Source organism: Microcaecilia unicolor, chromosome 3 (genome assembly GCF_901765095.1).
Source record: "Microcaecilia unicolor chromosome 3, aMicUni1.1, whole genome shotgun sequence".
Lineage (NCBI taxonomy): Eukaryota > Metazoa > Chordata > Amphibia > Gymnophiona > Siphonopidae > Microcaecilia > Microcaecilia unicolor.
The window spans coordinates 156,150,464-156,174,301 of record NC_044033.1 but is presented as its reverse complement, the minus strand read 5'-3'; the positions used below and the strand labels follow the sequence as shown (position 1 = coordinate 156,174,301).

At 44.1% G+C, this 23,838-nt stretch overlaps 1 protein-coding gene across 1 annotated transcript in view; it reads right to left on the bottom strand.

Moving 5' to 3' along the window:
• The window catches only part of MTR (5-methyltetrahydrofolate-homocysteine methyltransferase), a 345,546-nt gene that overhangs the window by 210,119 nt on the left and 111,589 nt on the right, over nucleotides 1-23,838 (bottom strand). Inside the window, 4 exon segments of the mRNA XM_030196515.1 lie at nucleotides 12,385-12,497; nucleotides 13,742-13,821; nucleotides 19,710-19,777; nucleotides 20,564-20,625. Coding sequence (XP_030052375.1) covers nucleotides 12,385-12,497; nucleotides 13,742-13,821; nucleotides 19,710-19,777; nucleotides 20,564-20,625 — 323 coding nt within the window.

The following is a 23,838-nucleotide window of genomic DNA, read 5'->3' as shown; positions in this document are numbered from 1 at the left end:
AGGAAAATGTGGTTCTGGAAGCCAAATTTAGGATCTTTGGTAAAAGATGAAATCCAGATCCTCCAGGTTAGCATTTTCAGAAATGCTCCCCATTCTAGGCAAAGGACCCAAGAGACAAACAGCTCTGACGTCTCAATGCGTGGTTAAGATGATGGTGCAGGGATGAAGGATTTAGAGTTGTTAGGAATTGGAAACATTCTGCTGAAGGGGAAGCCTGTTCCAAAAGGATGGGCTCCACCTTAACCAGGATGGAACCAGGTTGCTGGTGCTAACATTTAGAAAGGAGATAGAGCAGCTTCTAAACAAGTGGGGGGGGGGGGGGGGGGGGGGGGGGGGGGTGGGAGGGGGGAACGACAGTCGCCCAGGAGTGCATGGTTCGGTGTGGAGCATCTTTGAAGAATACTAGTCAAACACGTTCTTTAGGGAATCCCAATAGAGAGGTTTCAATAATGGTGAAAGACAGCCGGAAGTGTTAAATGGGAGAACAGAGTAAAGGATGTAAATTATCGTTAACTTCAAAGCAGCCTGTTGATGGAAGGAAAAAAGAAAAATTGAAGTGTCTATATACAAATGCTACAAGCGTTAAAAATAAGATAGGAGGGAGTCACGTGATGCTAGGCGAGGGGTAGGACGCCGCAAGACTGAGCTCTGAGGCCCCGATGTAACATCGCCCCCCTAGCAGCTTAAATCGGCGAATTTGAAATCTGTATAAGAAGGAAATACAGACGGGACATCCCAGACTAGCGAACTGTGGAATTTACAAGGAGAAAAACCAATAATATGTCCTCCAAAACGATGCGGAAAGACGGAGCACGAGGGAGAACGGGAGAAAGTAAAATGGCGGATCCCGGCCCCTCGGGGGAAACAGTGAGCTCCGCTTGGGCCAATGAAATTGCAGCGGAGGTATCACAATTACTGGAATCCTCCGTGGACCTGAAATTGCAGAGAATTTCCGAGAAACTCGATGCCATGGATGAGAAATTAGAAGGTTTAAAAACCGATCTGACGGGATTCCAACAACGGCTATTGGAGTTGGAAGACCGGAGTGCCCAGCAGAAGGGTCATCATAAAGAATGGCAGCGGAGGATTACCCAGCTGGAATCAAAAGTGGAAGATCTAGAAAATAGATCACGAAGAAACAATATCAGGCTGGTGGGGATCCCAGAGACTGTACGGGAAGTAGACCTGCGGGCCGTGCTGGAAACGTGGCTGCCGAAGGTGCTCGATGCGCAGGATTTGGCGAACAATTTAAAAATTGAAAGAGCACACCGTCTGGGTCAACTGAGACCCGAAGCGCAAAGACCTCGAGTGGTAATTTGCAAAATACTAAATTACAACCACAAACAGGAGGTTTTGAGGTTATGGCGATCCCAGGGCACGGTGTGCTACGAAACGCACAAGGTGTTGTGCTTTCAAGATTTTGACTGCAGTGGCGGCACAGCGAAAGCAATTCGTGGGAGCACGCACTGAACTCCACAACAGACGGATTCGGTTCGCACTGCTCTATCCGGCAAGATTGAGGGTCCAACATGAAGGTCGGACCCGCTTTTTCGACACCGCAACGGAAGCGCTGCAGTTTGCCAAGCAGATACAAGGAGGCACGGAGCAGACTGTCGAGGATGAAGCACGCTGAAGGAAAAGTGGAAACCATCGCAAGAACGAGGGCTAAAGAATTTTCACAGTGTTCTGCCGAAGAGGCGGAGGATATTTAAAGCAGTAGCGGGAGCAGAGCCTTGAGTGCGCTACTGTTGTGAGACACTCTGTACAATTGCTTCAACTTCATGTGAGTTGGGGACTTGCGGTTGGGCAAAGAGTTCAATATGTATAAAAAGTTGTTTCAAGAGATATGGTTGAGGTTTTAATTGAAGGTTAACTAGGATGGGACTCCTCAAATATGTTTAAGGGAGGAGGAAGTTTTCAATATAAAGATGTTTAAACTGAATGTTGTTTGGGATGGGATTTCCCGAATATGTTAACGGGAGATGAGAGTTGTCAATATAAAGTGGCACAGTGGAGTGGGCCCTGTACATCTCGATAAAGAGGAAGCTGCAGGGGGGAGGGGCAGGGCGTTAGCGTGACCGGTTCTCAGAGAGAACAATGTGTAGTGTATGGAAGAGGGGGAGGGAGGGTGGTAGGGAGGGAGGGAGTGAACAGTGGGTAGAGGAGAGGGGGGCCTTCAATTCGTTTCTTTTGGAATTTATTTGGTTTATTTTATTCTATTTAAATTTTTTTCTATCATTGGCTTCGCGCACTAAAGAGCGGCAGGGGAGGTTATTTTGGATAAAAGGAGGGGTACCTAAGGGCTGGGAGGTACGCTCTCTGTTCAACAGGAAAAGGCTGAGACAGTGGAAATGGATGAAGTGGTGTGTTGGGGTCAGTTAAATTGTTATCTTGGAATGTAGGGGGGGTTTCTTCGCCCATAAAAAGGAAAAAAATTTTACAGGCTTTGCAACGCCAGGCGGCTGATATTGTGTTTCTTCAAGAAACACATTTGACGACACAAGAGCATGATAAATTCCAGCAGGGCTGGGTGGGTACTGTAGTTGGCGCACCTGCTAATAATAAGAAGGCGGGAGTATTGGTACTATTTCGAAAGGGGCTACCAATATCTATAAAATCGGTTAGGAGGAGCGCAATGGGTAGATATGTCTTGACAGAGGTGGAGCTGGGGGGAATTCCCTACGTCTTCTGTAATATATATGCACCGAATGTATATGATAAAAAATTTTACAAAGAAATTGTAGACCTGCTGTCTCCATATCAGGTAGGCAATGTGGTGCTGGGAGGAGACTTTAACATGGTATATGACCCAGAGATGGATAAGACTAGTAAGGGAGGCCCGGGGCCTCGGCACTACTTAAGGGGGCTACCATTCTTGTGTTCTACTTTGGAATTGGTAGATGCTTGGAGGGTGTTACACCCAGGCAGTAGGGATTACACTCATTTATCCCGGGCACATTCTTCACTATCCGGAATAGATTACATATTTATTTCACGTCCCCTTTTTGCTAAAACAGTGGAGGCGGAGATTGGTCCAAGTGAAATCTCAGATCACTCTCCCATATGGGTACAGCTGGAATTGGGAGGAGATCGGAGAGGGCATAGGGGGTGGTCTTTTCCATTTGAGCTGTATAAAGATGTGAAATTTCGGGAAATGTTGCAGAGCAAATGGAAAGAATACGAATATAACAACAAAGACCATAAAGACCAATATGGGTTGTACTGGGAAACGGCAAAGGCAGTCCTGAGAGGAGAAATTATTAATTATAGGGCTTGGATGCGGAAGCGAAGGGATAAAGAAATATTACGCTTAGAAAAAGAAGTCCGAACACACCGGCTGAAATATGGGGCTACACAAACAGAAGAACAGAAATTAGTCTATCTGACAACCCAGAGAGATTTAAATGAGCTCCTGCATGAGAGGGCTAAGAAATCTATAATGTATTATAAACACCAGTTGTTCCAGTATGGGAACAAGGCAGGAACGTTGCTGAGTCGATTGGCTAAGGGGGAAAAAGGGACGACTCGACTTTTACAAGTAAAACGCCAGGATGGCACAGTAGTTAGACGTGAAAAGGACATAGTAGAGAGCTTCCACAGATACTATGAAGACCTGTATGGGGAGCCATCGGGGATAATACCAGATATCACATTGTTTTTGGATAATATTGACCTGCCACAGATATCGACGAAACAGGAGGAAATCCTTGACGCCCCTATTGGGGAAGGGGAGTTAATGCTGGCCCTGCAACAGAGTGAGGTACATAAGGCACCAGGACCAGATGGTTTTAGTATGGCCTTTTATAAGATTCTACAGGAACAGGTGACTTTACCTCTATTAAATTTATTTAACTTTATGGCTAGTACTGCCACGGTTCCTGAGACTCTTGGATTAGCTAAAATTATTGTTCTGCCTAAACCCGGCAAGGATCCAGGGGACATGGGATCATATAGACCGATCTCCCTATTAAACTGTGATGTCAAACTTTCTGCAAATATTTTGGCAAATAGATTGGCCCGAGTGCTGCCAGACTTGGTGGCCTCTCCGCAAGTGGGGTTTGTGAAGGGCAGATCGGTGGTAAGTAATGTCAGAGCTCTTATCGCTTCTTTGGAGAAAGTGAAGGAGCAGAAACGGCCTTCTCTGCTAATAAGCTTTGATGCAGAGAAGGCCTTTGATCGGGTGGTATGGCACTTCATGTTTAAAGTTTTGCAGAGGGTTGGTATTGGGGGATTTTTTAGGAATGCAGTGGGGGCTCTTTACTCAGACCCCCAAGCGTACATGTGGATAAATGGGGTAGGTCGCAACCGTTTTTGATAAGGAGGGGAGTGAGACAGGGGTGTCCTCTCTCTCCGCTATTATTTGTTCTGACTTTAGACCCATTAATACGAGAGATTGAGTCTCACCCGGAGATCATGGGGGTTACCTGGGGTTCTGTTGGCTTTAAAATATCTGCATTTGCGGACGACTTATTAGTGCATCTTACAGAACCCAAGAGGTCGCTGGGAGCCCTGTTGGAATTGTTTCAGGAGTATGGAGACTTTGCTGGCTTTAAAATAAACTATTCCAAATCTTTGGCATTAACAGATACAGATAGCGTGAGGATGGAGTGGGGGAATGATTTTCCTTTAAAGTGGGCCAGGGAGTGCTTCACATATTTAGGAGTACAGGTGGCCATGAGCACAAAGGACTTTTACACTCTCAACTTTACTAAACTACTGGATAATATAAGATGTCGGCTGAAGCAATGGGAGGTCTTGCCACTGACGTTACACGGGAGGGTCCAGCTGTTCCGCATGGTGGAGTTTCCCCGATGGCTCTATACACTACAGGTTTTACCGTTGCGCTTAAAAAATAAAGATGTTAAGCAGTTCCATAAGTACTTACGACAGTTTATTTGGGGGGGGGGGGGGGGGGGGGGGGGGGGAAGCCTAAAGCACCCTTAGACATACTGGTAGGCTCTTGGAAAACAGGAGGCATAGGGCTCCCAGATATTAAAAAATACAACCAAGCGTGTTTGTTGAGGCATCTGGGGGACTGGTTATTAGATAAACAAGACTTCACCCCGTGGAAATTGGAAAAATAAGATTGGAGTATATAGCTCTAAATGATGAGGTAGATATAATAGGCATTTCAGAGTCCTGGTGGAAGGAGGAAAATCAATGGCACACTGTGTTAGCAGGGTATAAATTGTATCGCAATGATAGAGAGGATCAAATTGGAGGGGAGGGTGGTTGCGCTATATGTAAAAGAGGGAACTGAGTAAAATAAAATAAGCATTATATACGAAACAGATAGCAGAGTGGAATCTTTATGGATAGAAATTCCAGGTGTGAAGGGAAGGAGTGTAGTGGTAGGGGTGTACTATGTTTATATTGTTTATAAAGGTTTATATGTTTACAGAAATTAGGAAAGCTGGCAAATTGGGCAACATTATAACAATGAGTGATTTCAATTATCCTAATACTGACTGGATAAATGCTACATCAGGGAGTGCTAAGGAGGTAAAATTTCTAGATAATAAATGTCTATTTCTTGGAGAAACGGTCCAGGAACCAAAGAGAGGGGGAGCTATTTTGGATCTAATCCTTAGTGGAATGTGGGGCATAGTACAAGAGATAACAGTGTTGGATCCGCTGGGAAACAGTGATTTTTGAAAGGGAGACTATGACAAAATAAGGAGAATGGTTAAAAAGAAGCTGAAAAAATCAGACGCAAAGGTTAGGACTTTAAATCAGACATGGAAGTTGTTTAAAAATACCATCGTGGAAGGCCGGACTAGATAAATTCCACGTATTAACAAAGGTGGAAAAAAACAAAAAACAAACAACAGCCAACATGGTTAAAAGGTGAGGTGAAAGAGGCTATTAGAACCAAAAGAACATCCATCGAAAAACAGAAAAGAGAAACCAATGAAGAAAATAAGAAGCAATAAGCTCTGTCAAGCCAGATGCAAAGCATTGATAAAGAAGGCTAAAAGAGAATAAGAGGAAAAATGTGCCTGCAGAGACGAAAACTCATAATAACACTTCTTTCAGGTATATCAGAAGCAAGAAGACTGCAAAAAAATATGTGGGACCGTTAGATCAGGAAGAAGCAAAAGCAGCACTCAGGGAGGACAAGGCCACAGCAGAGAGATTGAATGCTTTGCTTTGGTCTTTATGGAAGAAGATGTAAGAGATCTACATATATCAGAAATGGTTTTCAGGGGTGATGCAGACGAACTGAAAGAAATCTCAGTGAACTTGGAAGATGTACCGAGCCAAATTGACAAGTTAAAAAGTGATAAATCACCTGGATAGTATACACTCCAGGGTATTGAAAGAACTCAAACATGAAATTGCTGATCTGTTGCTAGTGATCTGTAACCTGTTGTTAAAATTGTCCTTAATACCTGAAAACAGGAGGGTAGCCAATGTGACGCCGATTTTTAAAAAGGGTTCCAGGCATGATGGCCTGAATTTAGTGATGGACAAAATAGTGGAAACTACTATAAAGATTAAAATTACAGAACATGTAGACAAACATTATTATTCTTATTTGTATAGCGCTACCAGACGCACGCAACGCTGAACACCTGACACAGAGAGACAGTCCCTGCTCAATTGAGCTTACAATTTAAAAATACAGACAAACAAGACAATTAAGGGCCAGGGAAGTACTGGGTGAGAAAGGAACAAGGGGAGGGCAATTGAGTAGTGGCTAGGAGCCAAAAGAAGTGGTGAAAAGGTGGGTTTTCAGCATAGATTTGAAAACAGGTAGAGAAGGAGCTAGACGTACAGGCTCAGGAAGTTTATTCCAGGCATAAGGTGCCGCGAGGGAAAAGGAATGAAGTCTGGAGGAGAAGGGGGACAACAAGAGAGATTTGTCCAGTGAGCGGAGTTCACGGGGAGGAATGTAGGGACAGCAGGGCTGCCGAGAGGGGGGGACAGGGGGGACAAAATTCCCCGGGCCTGGGCCTCCAGGGAGGCCTGGCGCCACATGTCCTTTGCATGCATAGGCGCAGAGTCCGTAGCTGCTCGTCCCACCCTCCCTCCGAGTTCCAGGGCCCGCCCTCCATCCCTCCCTCCCTCCGTCCGACTCCGAGTTCCAGGGCCCGCCCCTCTGTCCCTCCCCCCGAATATCAAAAGCGATCTTCTTACCGCGTCGGAGTTACGGCGAGAGCAGCACGCCGTGAAAAGCGTGCAGGCTCGCGCTTCAGCCTTCCATTGTCTGTCTCTCAGCTCTGGTCCCGCCCTTGCGGAAACAGGAAATAAGGGCGGGACCAGAGCTGAGCGACAGACAAGGGAAGGCTGAAGCGCAAGCCTGCACGCTTTTCACTGTGTGTTGCTGTCGCCGTAACCCCGATGAAGATCGCTTTTGAAATTCGGAAGGAGGGAGGGAGGGACGGAGGGGGGCCTTGGAATTCGGACGGAGGGAGGGAGGTGGGCCTTGTATCTCGGAGGGAGGGGAGGGCAGGGGGGAGAAAGAAGAGATCGCTGGACAGGAGGGCAGGGCAGGGGGGAGAGAGAAGAGATTGCTGGACCAGAGGGCAGGGCAGGGGGGAGAGAGAAGAGATCGCTCGACAAGAGGGGAGGGCAGGGAGGAGAGAGAAGAGATCGCTGGACAAGAGAGGAGGGCAGGGGAGAGAGAGAAGAGATCGCTGGACAAGAGGGGAGGGCAGGGAGGAGAGAGAAGAGATCGCTGGACAAGAGGGGAGGGCAGGGAGGAGAGAGAAGAGATCGCTGGACAAGAGGGGAGGGCAGGGAGGAGAGAGAAGAGATCGCTGGACAAGAGGGGAGGGCAGGGAGGAGAGAGAAGAGATCGCTGGACAAGAGAGGAGGGCAGGGGAGAGAGAGAAGAGATCGCTGGACAAGAGAGGAGGGCAGGGGAGAGAGAGAAGAGATCGCTGGACAAGAGGGGAGGGCAGGGGAGAGAGAGAAGAGATCGCTGGACAAGAGGGGAGGGCAGGGGAGAGAGAGATCGCTGGACAAGAGGGGAGGGCAGGGGAGAGAGAGAAGAGATCGCTGGACAAGAGGGGAGGGCAGGGGAGAGAGAGAAGAGATCGCTGGACAAGAGGGGAGGGCAGGGGGGAGAGAGAAGAGATCGCTGGACAGGAGGGCAGGGCAGGGGGGAGAGGAGAATTGCTTAACATGGATGTATGATTGGAGGGGGCAATCTAGACTGCCCCAACTTGACATTTCGTCCTTTAGATTGTAAGCTCCTTTGAGCAGGGACTGTCCTTCTTTGTTAAACTGTACAGCGTTGCGTAACCCTAGTAGTGCTCTAGAAATGTTAAGTAGTAGTAGTAGTAGGGGGCAGGGGAGAGAGGAAATTTACTGGATATGGGTGGATGGAGGAGAGGCCAGGGGAGAATGGAGAGTTGCTGGACATGGATGGATGGAGGGGAGGGAAGTCAGGAACGAGATGCACATGGATGGAGGGGAGGGAAGAGAGGAGAAATGCTAGACATGGATGGATGGAGTGGAGGGCAGGGAAGAGAAAAGAAATGTTGGACAAGGATGAAGGGAAGGGAAGGAAAGGAAAGACAAAGGAAGGAGATGCACACGGATGGAGGGGAAGGGAGATAGGAGAAATGCTGGACATGGATGGAGGAGAGGGAAGACAGGAAGTACATGCACATGGATGGAGGGGAGAGGAGTGAGGAGAAATGCTGGATATGGATGGAGGGGAAATTGCTGAATTTAAGGGCTGGATCGGAACACTTTCAGGACAGATGCCGAAACTTGAGGAAGGATACGGACAGGGCTACAGATGGTAGGACGCATAAGGACACAGGAGGATGGTGGACATGGTGAGAAAAAATAGCAAATGGAAAGAAGACACTGCATAGAACAGAAGACGGGACCAAAGCAAATAGAAAAACTATGACAGACAACAAAGGTAGAAAAAAGTATTTTATTCACAATTTATTAATTGGAATATGTAGGCTTTTGGAAATGTGTATCTGTGATATTTTTCATGCAAGTTTCAATTTTTCTAGTATTGCTGCATGCTGATTCTGACTTCTTGAGGTAGCTTTCTAGTTCAGTATTTTGCCTTCATATTTTTTTTTTATTTCTAGTTCCTTGTGTCATATCTGTTGCCATGTGTTTTTCATGTGTGATCAAGATACAGTATTCTGCTAGTGTGTAGTATTTGCAGCCCTTTTTGTTTTGTTTTTCATTAGGTTGTGTACTGGTGTTTTAGAGCCCGCTGTAATTATAGTGCTGCCTTTCCACGCATAAGGTTGTAGCTCGTCCTGTCCTTGGAATTAGTGCTGTTATGGTTTGATAAAATTATGAGTGGGTTTTTGCACAAGTTTGTGTATAGTATTTTGCAGTGGAGAGATTGTGTTTTGGCCTTAGTGTGGTGGCACCAGAACATCAGAAAAGGTGTAGAGCCTAAATCATGACACACTACCTCTTGAAGGATCTACATATAGTGCAGGGGCCTGGCCTGGTGGTGGACGGAGGGGAGCGGGTGGAGGGGGGAGCGGCAGTGACCTCAGGGGGGGGGGGGCAGGGGCGGCCTTGTCCCGGGCTCAGCCCAGTCTCTCGGCGGCCCTGAGTAGAATCAGTTATACTTGCTACAACACAAGTTAGAGAGTTCCCAATTTAGTTGAAAATCCAACATAAAATTATCTGACCATATCACTGATGACCAGGATGGGCATAATACAGTTAAAGATGTCTGTAATACAGAGACATTAGAATAGGCCAGTAGATCCAAATGATGTGGCTTGAAAATACGGCACGGAATAATTCAATGACGATAGAAAATCACTGAGATATTTCACATTAGCATCGTCCTTATTTTACAAATGTATATTAATATCACCTAATATGAGAGTAAACTGTGAATGGAGAGAATTTTTAAAAACAAAATTTAAAAACGTATCCTTTGCTCTAACCCATTGACCTCAGGGACAGTAGAAGAAGATACAGTTCAGAGTATCTTTCAAATATCCTTAATTTCACAAGAAAAAATCTACAACTCCGGAGTAACTTATAAATCTAATAAAGTTACCTTAAAAATATCTCGGTAAATTAAAGCAATTCCACTCCCCCCTTTTCCCTTCTTGGGAGGGGGACAGAATTTTATATTCCATCGGACAGATGTCATTAATAATAGGGTCAGAGGAGGAAGTCAGCCAAGTCTCTGTTAAAAATAGACATCCTGCTGAGATTCCTCCAGGCAATCTCTCAACAAATAAGCCTTATTACAAGCTGAGCGAACGTTTATATAATTACATGGAATTGTGACAAACTGCTTTGAAACGACTGGTGTTAAATTTATATGCGTTAGATTTTGGATTTGTCTACCTCTTGAACGATACCGAGGCCTAGAGTTACGATGATATCTTATTATTACCTCAATAGACCTTTCTGAATTTCTCTCATTGCCACCATATACATCAGAAATTGCATTTAATCTTCCATGCAAGCCCCTGGTAGTGAGACAAATGTGTGCGAGTCACAGCAAACCCAAAAGTGAAAGCACACATTGGTGCCTGTTTCCTGCAATTAAATATAAACCTTCCAAGTGAAAAAAAAAACCCATTAAAATGCTTATATTTAAAGGTGCAGAAAAGACACCAATGTAAGCTTCACTTTCAGGTTTGCCAGGCACATGCGCACAGGAGCCGAGTTTACTGCAAAACTCTACTGCATATGCACCAAACACATTCCCCCCACTCCTTGCGTTCACTTTCACAGTGCACATATAATTTGAACACCATTTCCTTTGAGCATTGGCGAGCTACTTTTCTGCGCTGTTGGGTTACTGTGGAGTTCTGAGCATCAGTCTCTCAAAGTGCAGCTCTGCTTCTTCACATAATCAAAAACAAAAATGACTGTAATCAGCACACCAAAAGGAGTATAACTGAGTGGAATCACAGCAGTGATAGAAGCCTTGGTGTAGTTTGTGAACCGCTGTTTGTGCTGTGGAGCCAGATGCAGTTCTTCAGGACAGTGCAATGCCTAATGTAGGAACACAGCAGGCCAGTTCCGCTTCTGAGGATTCAAGAGTGGGTAAATTTGGAGTGACCTTCTTCTAATCTCTAATGCACCAAGGCACTTGAAACATCGTGCAAAATGGTAGTACAGGTGGCCATTTCCAGGCGTTGGCCTGTTGAAGCAGGGGTATCTTGGGGGCATTGGTTTCACTCACCCTCACCTCAGAAGAGGCTTCTTTCTCTCAGGTTCTGCCTGTTCATAAAGGAGGTAGAACATGGCAGAGGACAGTGTAGTTTGTAGTCAGCACACAAGCACTCCAAAGGAGCAGATCACACTTTAAGGTAATGATAAAAAGGATTTTATTCAACAATGAAAATCTCACAATAAAATGTCCAACATGGACCACAGTTCGCACAAACAAAAGTCTACACCAGGGTGAAAGGAGATCACTAGGTCATAGTAAAACAGGATTCCAACAAATCACATAAAATAGGACCACTGAAAATCAGTAACTGCTCTTTTGGAGTGCTTGTTCATATAGGAGTGCATGAGACTAAGGCACTTTCGTGGACACAGCAATAAATCTGTTGTTTTTCCCCCCTGAGTTTATTCTCCTCTTTCATCAAGCATTCTTTGTGTGTCAGTCTGGCAGAGGAATCTGTGTTGCAGGCTAGCGGGTGGGCAGATGCAGTGAGTCTATACATTATCAAACTTTTCTGTTATCTGACAACCTGTCAGTCCCAATTAAGTTGGATAGTCAAGACTCTACTGTATTCCCCTAATAAAATAGCTTAAATTGAGTGCCTTTTTGGACTTTTCACATAGGCTTCCTGTTATAAATTCAGGCCCTCGGTGCTTTAAGCAGAATCTCACTGTTCCTCCTCCTCCTCCCTAAAGCATCTTACCTTTCATTTGTAATTAACAGAATAAATCTCCTCTGTAGTCTCAACACTTCCTTCACTGATCTAGGTCATGCAGTGACAGTCCTCAAGTTGAGGAACCTAGACTTCAATTTCTTCCACTACATTAGGCTACCTAACAGGTGTGTCAAGCCTCTTGGTCCAGGACTAAGATCTGGTAATCAACCCAGGCCTTGGCTCCATGGTAGTAATAAAACATTATTAGCATCAAATTTCATTTTGTTGAAGTGACTTTGCCACCCTGTACAGCTTTTATTCATGTTCAAAACTGAGGAAAGGCGTTTTGGACAAGAATCTTTCAGGGTTATATCTTCCCAACCACTCACTTGCTACTGCCCTTCCATCCTTAAGAGAAAAAAAGAATACATGATAAGTAGTAGTAGTAGTAGTAACTTATATTCCTATAGTCTTGCTTATGGAATCAATGATTTCTGAAAAGGTAAAATACATTTTATCTTAGAGAGATAGCCTGAGCACAGTGCATTTAACAAGAACCTGATTTAAAAAAAACATACTCCTGCATACTTACTTCATATTTTCCTGCCATGATGAGTTTAGCAAATCGCTTAGACCCAGCCACATTACAGCGCTCTCCAATGTTAACAAAATTAGTATATGGGCCAATCTTGAAGGGCTCCAGGCCTTAGGACAAAAAACATATCAGCATTACATAGAACTGTATATAACATTCAGATAGACATTCTAACCTTAGGGCTCCTTTTACCAAGCTGCGGTAAAAAGGGCCTTGCGGTTGCAATGAGGGCCGTTTTTGCCACGCACCTGGGCCCTTTTTATGTCAGCGGGTTAAAAAAAAGCCTAAAAAAAAGACATGGCCATGCGGTAAGATTATTCTTACCATATGGCCATGGGGGGTAGGGCACTTACCACCACCCACTGAGGGGGCAGTAAAGGCTTCTACAGTTACCTGGCGGTAACTGGGCAGCGATTACCGCCGTGTTAGCACCACACTAGAAATTACAGAATTATTTTCCGTAACACTGGAAATGGCATGCACTCGAGGCGGAACTACCGCTGGCGGCCGTGTTGGGTCAGCAGTAGTTCCGGGTTGCCATGTGGCAACCCTTTAGTAAAAGGGCCCCTTAATTTGATAAAAGTAGTGACACCACACTAAAGAATAACTCCAGCCAATATTCAGCGCAAGTTAACGAGCTGGGAATGGCCACCAACCAGTTAACTCGTGTCTCGGTGGATAAGCAGTCATTTTCAGTGGCATTTAACCGGTTAGTACTGAGGAAAATGCTCAGTTAGAACTGAAAATAAAGCCGACGACGTTGGGGGCGTTCCAGGGGCATGACTGGATAAGTCTTGATATTCAGAACTTAACCAGCTAGGCTTAGAGGCCAAATAAGGCCGCCAAAAACGCAGGTCTATCTTAGTCCACTAAGCCATGGCCGGTTAAATCTGAACATCGACTGATCATGCACTAGCTGGCACTGAAAAACCCGGATATTCAATGCCAGTCACTGGAAACAGTCAGGCAGTGAATTTCTGGACTAAACACCGGCAGTGAGCACTGCCTGCCATCTGCTGAATATCAGGCGGACTGTGCCTTATAAGTTTCCTTGAGCAATCAGAAACTAGAATTTCTACTATCTAGTTCTGAATCACAGGTTAAATAGCCTTTCTGTGGCAAAAGGAAATTGTTACTCATAAATCTACAAATTAATTTTCATATTTTTTTAATCAAAAATGACAGAAAGCCTTCAATATATTCTTTGAAATGTAACTCGCCAAAAAAGAGTAAAGGGCACTTTCTGACACTATTACTACTAGACAAGCTAAAATTTCACATCTTAAGCCCTGTGGTTAAGTTGGGCCTTTCCACATTCTGTGCCAAAGGGAACCTGTTTCGTTCCCTGACTTACCTGCGAGCAGCATATACCCATCAAAGACTGATGAGGGGGGAACTCTTGGTTTGCACATTCTGACAGCTTCAGCAATTTCCCTAAGAGAACCAAAGATAAGGCTTAAAAAGGAACCCTATTAATTTAAAATCAAAAGCCCCACGTAAATTATTGCATTACAAAAAGAAAATCATTAATAAATAGAAAGAAAAAGGAAAATAAGGCAATATCACTAATTTATCTAAAAAGAAAATCACTGTTAGTTTATTATAGTGTATAAAGGGTTACCCTTCTCACTTTGGGAGATTGTGGCTGCTAGTACTTAACCACTAGCAAAAGATATTTCAATTCACAGCACAGATAGACAGTACAAATAAAAACTTCAACACCCATGATTTTTCAATGGAAGTCAGCTTTGTGACTCTTATTTGTTTTTCCCCAAGATTAATTTTATAAAGATTTTGCCACATCTGAAGCCTGTTTTACATGCAGGACTTTTATAGAATAGTACTACCACATAGGCATGTAAAAAATACATGCATGGAAAGCTTGCACCTATATATATGATCTGCATCTAGGCATTCCCAGGGGTATAGTTTGGGCAGAATAGGGGTGGACTTGTGATATATATGTGTATTTTATAAATAGGTGTGTAGGCTTTTGCACATTAGAGCAGGCAAGATTTCCTGGGTCCAACCAATAACAAAATAAAGCACCACCAACACAGTAAACAAAAAATTCTGCAACCTTTCTAGGGCACCAAGTGTCAGAATATCTGGCTAGTTGACAATATTGTTTCTGGAAGATTCTTACAAAAATGAGATTCAATGAAAGATTTTAAAGCAGGATTAGTAGTCCTTTGAAAGGACAAATGAAATAATTGTATTTAAACCTGGGTAGTCCATGCAGTTTCTTATGAGAGCAGGGGATTTTTATATGATTTGCTTATTTTTCCATTTGCTTTTAACTTTCTTGGAATCAAAGCCGTTTGTACTGCACCCATCTTTTAACATGTCAGGGTAGTTTGAATTTAATTATTTTATTACTTGACCTATCACCAATGTCTTTACAACATGTCAAGTCATTACTTCATTGACCGTGGAGGCTCAGTTCTTCTTTAGATTTCGGAGTGAAATATTCTGTGCTGTGGTTAGTTTTAAGGAAAAAAATAGTTATCAATAGTGTTCCATTAAGACTGAGTTAATCTCCTCTCAATTTAGTCTACAAACTACTTTATTTTGGGCCCAAAATATTAAGTTGTGTCAAAAAGGTAGTCCTACAGTATCAGCATGAGCTATCATAAATCAGGATCTGAAAAATGTCAAGAGGAGAAAAATGTGATGAAGCTAAAAAGGTCCAGCAGTCTATTCAGAGCTTAGGATTTTCATTTGCAATAAAGAAGGTTCAAGAAATAGACAAGCATGTACTGCAAGCAGATATAATAAGTAAGGACGATAGTCACATGCTAAGTACATCAACAACAGTACTAATGACAGAAGAAACAACCTCAAGTGTCATTTGTATTGAAAGTGAGTTCCAAAGTACGATTGATGAAGGACAAGCTGGAGCTGCTATTTTGCTGAATATAAGCATTAACACATTTGATGCAGGAACTCTTACAGAAGAAATTCCTACTAACCAGGAAATAGAAGAAGCAGCAGACAAGTTCTTAGCCTCACCCCCATAGTTCTCAATTCCCTAGAGATTCAGAAAAGTGGCAGCTCCTAACGTCACTCCTGGAAATCAAGCTACTAAATGGGGAAATTATACCAAAGGACTGGTTAGTGTGGAGTCCAGCAAAGCAGGTATTGTACTGTATTTTCCTAGTCACTTTTTCTCAAATCTCAGTCAAACTTTTTGTCCCACTATTGTCATCAATTTCTGGCTGCTACAAAAACCTCAAATGGAAGAAGCCATACAAGAAAGCCACAGATGTCATTGTATATGGTACAGAGCAGGAGACGAGGAGCGCAGTGTACTACAGAGACTGATGTGGAAGAGAGCCACACAGGCATGTGGGTAGACATAGAACTGTATAATGAGTGCAGAGGACACAGTGGCAACAGCACAGAGATTTGGGAAGGAGATATGCAGAGTTTGGTGATGGGAAAAGAGTTGGGAGTGGGGAAGGCCCCCAAAGCTGTGAAACAGTGGTAACCTACACACACATTGCTGGAAATCCTCCCCCTCACTCCTGCTACTCCCTGTGTCATGGTCTGTAATGAATAGTGATTTGTATCCCCTACTGAGGAGCACCACACTGTCCCCCACTTGTGTAAAACAGTGTAGTGCAGCACAACAGATACCCCAGCTTCCTAATGGAAGAACGCGATGGGTGTCCCTGAGATGGGCATCCTAGTTTCGATTATTGAAAAAATCCCTAAACGTCCCCAGCTGCTCTGGTGATTTGGGCGTCCTCATTTCAATTATAGGTAGGGAACTATGGACGTCCCCAGCTGCTCTGTGTTTTGGACGTCCTCGTTTCAATTATGGGTGATAATGATAAATGTCCCCAGCTGCTCTTCCCATTTGGAAGTTTGCATTCCCTTTATTGGCGCCTCTTTAAAACGGCTTTCTCTGTGCTTGCACTTTAGAGATTTTTCTTTAGATTATGGGGTGGTATTTCAAAGCGTTTTAGCTTCAGTTATAGTAAACTTTGTTTTTGCCACTGTGTGTTTTTGTATACCTGTTTGTTTTTTTGGGTTTATTTTTTTTTTGGGGGGGGGGGGGGGGGGCTTTTGGGCCAATTCTTGAAAGATAACTGTGGGCTTTGTTTCAGACTGGGTGTTAGCTGGTAGCTTAGCATATACTCTGCATTTTCTACATCTGACCAACTCTCCATTCTCTACCCTCCAGGAGCTCCTTCCTGTGTGTGATGTGCTCCCTCACTGCCCCCCATTCTCTCTCTCCTTTGCTGAAGCAGGCAGCCTCTGGTCCCTTGCAGCCAACAGATTCTTGCACCACAAGTTCAAGGTAAGCTCATACCTCTCAGCCACCTCTTCCCTTTCTGCTATGCAGGTGCTAAACAAACACTTCTTGCATCTTGCAGGACAGCTAGTCAAGAGAATTGCAATAGACAGCAGTGGACTGTAATACACTGCACTCTGAGAGCAATGATTGTTTCTACCCAATTCATTGTATAGATGTCTTGTTCTCTATTGGACACACTCAGTTGTGGCTGCCTGTGGGGTGGGGGAGGGGAAGAGGCCCTGAGAATGGATATGTGCATTCTTCAAGGGCTCCCCATTCTCTGTATGTTCTCTGCATTCAAATCTTACCTCTATTTTCACCAGGTTCACGGGTATCCACAGCAGGTAGTTTTTCTCCTGCTTTCCACCTCATGTGTCTCCCCGCTAGGTTCCATCCTTCTTTATGTGATGAACCCCAGTCCCCTTTTATGAAGTGCCCACCCATTCTCAAGGTAGCTGGGGGAGGGGGGAAGCATATATGCACTGAATGTCTTTTCCACATTATTCAACACAGTCCTACAATCCTCCATAGTTATGGAACAACATTTCTATATTCTATCCTGCAAATTAATTTCAAGGTGGCCACAGGTGCGTGCCTACCACGGCCTTGAGCCCTTAAGTCATGGTGAGAGAGAGGGGTTCTGGTTACAGTTCCTATTCTAAATTACCTGCAGGTGGCTACAGCCCGCTGCCTATATAATTCCCCTAGCCTGTGCCCTTCTGTACCTGATGTATTATATTGCAATTGTGATGAAGTAAACATCCATCTAATGCTTTTACTGTTGTTTTCTCTTTTCTCCTCATCACTATATACCATTGCTGATACATTCAATGTGAAAAGATGACCCAGCTATTTCTAGCTCCTTCCTCACCCTCACCAATGTGGTTTGGTTGTGGGTAAGGGTGTCTGCTGATCAGAGAGCAAACATAGTCTATGCGCTACCTACGGTTATCTGCAAGTTTCTACTTGGCAGATCACTAGTGCTAGACAACATACCTATTATTTACACAACTCTGTGCTGTGGGGCTCTATGGTAAGGAGGGAGAGGCTGGATGGGCATTTCTGTTCCTCAGCAGAAATGCCCACCCAGACTCCCCCCCCCCCCCCCCCCCCCGCCCTTACCTTACAGCCATGCAGTTTGGAAGGAACAGGTGACCTTCTGTATGGCCACACTTATGACACATATGTACCAAAGTTTCTTTGTCACACTTCACCTGTCATACAACCCAGCTTGCCGACTCCTCTCACATCAACCCCAGCATTTGATAATATGTAGGTTGAGACACACACCGTTATATGAAAAAATATTTCCAACGTGTATTTAACAAAACAAATAGAACTCCTCCCTGCATCCCCCCCCCCCAAGTCCTTACTGGGACTCCATTGGAACTTCTGCGCATGCCCTAAGCGCCATTTCCTGGTTTCCCACCTTGAGCTACATGTTCTGGGAATGTCCTCGGATTCAGTCTTTTTAGACACAGGTGTTGACCGTTGTTTCTTTCCAATGGTCACAAATGGTGGGGCTGTCTCCAACATTATTGTTTAACCAATCTGGACTTTTGCTACCAACCCCACCGGGCATGCAGGGCTTTCTCTGAAGAACAGTTCTCCTGGGGAAGAAAGTGATCTTGTTGTCTTGGTGGAATTCGGTTGCTCCCACTTATGAGACCTGGATACAAATGATCACCTTGCTGTCTCTGGAAAGACAGGGAGTAAATGATCTTATATCTAAACAAGGTGTAGCTTTCCAGCGCACCTGGGAACATTTCTGGGACATTCTTCAGCCTGCTGCTTGAAGAAGAATTCTCAATTAAAGCATGCCACTGATTATGGGTCAGTTATTCTCTTGCAGTGCAGGGAGGGGATGGTTCAGGGGGGTTCTACAGAGAGGTTGAGTGTTAATAAGTGTTTTGTACACTTAAGTTACTTATTACTGATCCTGAATGGTTTACAGGAAAATGATTGAATCTTTTTTCATTGTTCTTGGATTGTGTTCTTTAATAAAGATGATTTAAATATAAAATCAGGTCCAAGCCCACATCCATGTGTTTATCAGCATTTGATGTGCTTCTGGTTACTTAGGATATGCAGTCTATATTTTTATGTATCAATCTTCATTGTTGAGTGGTGTGATGTTATTTTTCTTGAGAGCTTCAATAAAAAGTAATTCAATATAAAATCAGGTCTATAGGGTCTGTAGTAAGTATCTCTCCAGCTGTTAAGAGAGTGGAGAGGAGGGTGTTCAGGAGGATTCCAGAATACAGATCAACACTCATTGTCAAATATAATCCAAAATTCTCTTTATGCATCAGCTTATACTTAATACTGTTTTCCTACACACAGATGATCTGAGCAGACTGTACACCAAGATGCCCTATGTTCTTTGCAAAGGAGGCCACAAGTTAAATGTCTTCAAGGATATATCTTTCTTTATGTGGCTTCGGAACTTTGCAGAACAAAGGCCACCAGCTGCTAGCCCCAAGAAGAAGGGTCCTACAACCTTCTGTATCTATCTTTACTTTGAGATAAATTTTATAAGACACTTTTGTGACTAAAACTGCCCAAAATGTAGGGGCCTGAAACTCATTAACACAAACCCTAGAAGCATGAGTCTGTTCAGTCTAGTCAGAGACATTCCTGGGGGCAGGGCTTGCACTTATGCACGTATGTTATAAAATACATGTGTTGGTGCATAAAATAAAATTTGTACATACAGGTATAAACACATGTGGGTACTTTTGGTGGGGTAATTGTAAAATGGGAAATATGCAAATTTTCTATTTTAAAACCGCAACTGATCCACATTATACAAGTCAGACAGCCTGTTAAAAAAAAAAAAAATCACCATTTATATGTTACTTCAGCATCACAAAACAAGCCACCATCTCCTATGCCCTTGGGTGTCTGATCACTGGAAGGGCATGCCTTCTCTTTCTCTCTGTTTATGGGCATGACAGAAGGAAATCAGAAAGAGGAGAAAGAATTACTCCTCCTTTAGTACTATAATACATGGAGTTACCTGATGTGTGCAGGAGTGGTTCCACAACAGCCTCCAGCTATATTGACTAAACCATCCATGGCAAAACTCTGGAAACAAACAGGAAATACTTGGTTCAAACAGGATAGCAGTATAACTTGTACTAATTAGGGGGTGGGGGAGGCTGTGCTTTGGAGCTATGAAGTGCAGCAAGAGGGCTGTCAGCCAAGAGAAAAAACAAAGATGTTGCAATAACTTCCCACATCCATGGTTAGAAATGAAATGAGCACATTACCGTGAAGGCGCACACACACACACACCGCTGTGATCCGTCCGTCATTTTCAGCGGTATATCAAGTCTTGAATAAATAAATGTGTGGGTCCTTACCTTGCACAATCCCTTAGCAATCCTGACATTAGGGTTACACTACAAATGTTTTTCGCATGCACAAATTTAATCCCAGCACTACAGTAAGAGAAATAGCAGCAATAGATTGCTTTGCAGCCAAAGGAAGTAAACATGTCCCACTAACATGACAAAGAAAGCAGAGAGGAGGCTTCTAGAAAACTGCATAGACAAAAATACAATGACACTCTAACAACTACAGCCCAATAATAACCCACAGAGAGGACAGTATGTGAAAATAAGACTCCTGCCACTGGCATCACTTGAAAACTAACCTCTTTAATGTGCCCTGTCATATCAAACAGTACAGTAGAAGAGGTGGTGTAGGAAGTTGGGAAGGAGCCAGGGGGAGCAAGATCCAGAAATGGAGTCTAGTTCTGGAAGGATTGCTATCAGAGTTTGCAAACCACCACAGTGTGCACATTTAACATCAAGCACCAATGGAACATCATTTCTTATGTGTATTATCATTACCGAGAAAGCTTTATACCTTTATATGACTAGCAGTCACTTCAGGAGTTTCATCGTATCCTCCAAATGTGTTGGGCAGACCTTCACAAACAAGTTTTTAAAAATGGAATTAGTCCAGTCTTCACAGATACACATTTCTAATTAGCGCCAAGAAAGTAAATATAACATCAGTGGTGAGAAGTGTGTGAAATTGCAGCATGTGTTTACCTGGAAAAGAGCAGGGTATAGTTTCAAACAGCACAATGTATGGTTTACAAAATCTTGCTTTAAAAAAGGCATTCTGCCGCTAAATCAAAAGAAAGACTAAAGGGCAGGCAATGTTCAAATTAATGCACATTAGCTATTAGTGAACGAGCATAGTTAACTGTTACCATGCTGGCATGACTGTTAGTGTGCACTAATTGAGAACTAGGTAGGTTATTGGCAGAGAATGGACACAAATTGCACATTGTAGTTAGAGCACGTTACTTACTGCGTGCTTTCACATGTGCAGTTGGCGCAGGTACACTTACTGCCTCCTCCAGAGGAGAATTTAAGTCGATACTAACTGCTAATACTGATAACATGTGGTAAGCAATGTTCCCTCTAAGCTGCATGACTGCGCACCATTTCTTGAGCTACCACACAGCAGTTTTCCACTTCCATGCAGCAGCAGCAGCACCAGAATCTTCCCCACCTCGCTCCCACTGCTGCTGCTTCTCTAGACCAGCAGCAGTGGCAACAGCAAAAGAAGCTACAGTCACCAGGGGGTCAGACTCTCCATTGGCGAGGCTGATGGTCCCACCCCTTCCAACATCACTTCCTGTTCTGGGGCAGAGCAGGCAGTCAAATGAATGGAGAGCCTGATCCTGCGGTGACTGTAATTTGTTTTCCGCCGCTACTGCTATCTAAAGAAGCAGCAGCAGAGGTATTGGGGGGAGGGGGGGGGTAACAGATAGGAAGTAGATGCTGGATTGGAGAGGGAAAGCAGAATACTGGACTGGATGGACCACTGGTCTGACCCAGTATGGCTGTTCTTATGTTTTGAGGGAGCAGAGGCTGGAAGGAAAAGAAGGGACGGGGCAGATGCTGAATGTAATGGGGGAGAGAGAGGGGGCAGACACAGGATAGGAGGGCAGAGGCTTGAATGGAAGTGGAAAGAGGAGGGCAGAGGCTGGATGTAAGGGGGAGAGAAGAAGAGCAGACACTGAATGGAAGAGGGCAGACACTGGAAGGAAGAGGAGAGAAAGAGGGCAGACGATGGATGGAAGGAAGGGGAGAGAAAGAGCGCAGACAATGGATAGAAGGGGGAGGGAAAGAGGACATATGCTGGATGGAAGAGGGGGCAGGAAGGAAGCTGGATGGAAGAGGCGGAGAGAAGGAGGGCAGACGCTGTATGGGAGGAAGGCAGGCAGATGCCTGATGGAACGGAGAGAGAAGGAGGGCAGAAGATGGATGGAAGGGAGGAGAGAAAGAGGGCAGAGGCTTGAATGGAAGTGGGGACAGGAGGGCAGAGGCTGGATTGAAAGGGGAAGGAAGGAGGGCAGAAGATGGATGAAAGAAGGAGGGCAGAAGCGAAGGAGGGCAGACAGCATGGAAAGGGGGAGAGAAAGAGGGCAGATGCTGTGTGGAAGAGGGGGACGAGAAGAAGAGCAGAAACTGGATAGAAAGGGGAGAGAAGGGCAGAAACTGGATAGAAGGGGGAAAAGAAAGTCAGAGGCTGGAATGGAAGGTGGAGAGAGGGAGGGCAGACACTGTATGGAAGAAGAGGGGAGAAAGAAAGTCAGAGGCGTGAAGGAAAAGGGGGGCAAGAAGGAGGGCAGAGAGGCTTGATGGAAGGGGGGAGAAGGATGTCAGAGGCTAGATGGAAGAGAGGGGAGAGACAGAGGTCAGAAGCTGGATGGAAAGGGGAAAGAGGGCAGATGTGGACTGGGGGAGAAAGAGGACCGAGTTAGTGAGATACTGAGGAATAAGAGGAAGTGGAATAGCAGAGCTAAAGAGATGGAAATTTTAGGTAGTAAAAAGAGGTAATCAATAGAAATAGAACAAAATAAAAAAATTAAAGACTGGATAGGAAGAAAAAATTAAATCTGGACAGAGGCAGAAAAATAAACTGAATAAAGCTGAAGGGAAAAAGAGGAGAGAGGAGAGAAAATGACAGATGGACAGGAAATCCTGGCAAGAGAAGACGAGGAAAGCAGAAATCAGAGACTGGGATCAAAATGACCAGACAATGAAGGTCAAAAAAACAATTATTTTTAGTTTAGGATAAAGTAGTGTTGTAGCTGTATTAATAAATGTTAATTAATATTATAAATAGAAAATGTTAATAAAGTGATATATTTTAATGGACATATTTTAATACATTTTTGACTGGGGACAAAAACCCATTCCTCAGATCAGGACAGAATACCATAACAGCAGTATACTGTCCTGACCTGAGGAAGGAGGTGGCATCTGAAAGCTAATCGAAAAAAAATTCATTTAGACCAATAAAAGGGTATCATCACATTCTCCAATTGTTTTATTTGTACTTGTTAATCTGTATTTGTAGTAAATACAATACATTAGTTTTTGAAATTTACATGTTATCTTCATATTCTGCACAGTAAAGGGGGACATAAATCACTTTCTATTTCTCTGGTGGTAAACTGTATGTAGCATCTGGCTTCTTGGGGGTTCAGTTTAATTTTTCTCTACACAATTCCATTTTTAGTTTGTGGATATTATTCTACCCAAGGTGAGAATCTATCAGTGTTCTGCATGCGCAAAAGAGACATGGGGCTAATATTCAGACCGTTGGAATTAGCCGGGCTCCTTCCCGCAGTCAGCGGTGAGTCTGGATGTTCAATTTTGGGTAATTTCTAGTGATCGCCATTTAATATCCAGTTTATTTTTGACTGGTTTAAACTTAACTGGCCAAGCCAATATTCAGTGCCCGATTTGGCAGCCAAACTTAGCCAGCGATGCACAAAATACTACTACTAAACATTTCTAAAGCGCTACTAGGGTTACGCAGCGCTGTACAATTTAACATAGAAGGACAGTCCCTGCTCAACGAGCTTACAATCTAAAAGACAAGTGTACAGACAAAGTGGGGCAGTCTAGATTTCCAAAAGGTTAGGTGCCGAAGGCAGCATTGAAGAGGTGAGCTTTGAGCAAATATTTGAAGATGGGTAGGGAGGGGGCTTGGCGTAGGGGTTCAGGAAGTTTGTTCCAGGCATAGGGTGAGGCGAGGCGAATACTAGTGGTTAGTCAGTTATATTGAGCAATATAACCGGTTAGCTGCTACGAGCTGACCGGGAATATTCAGCG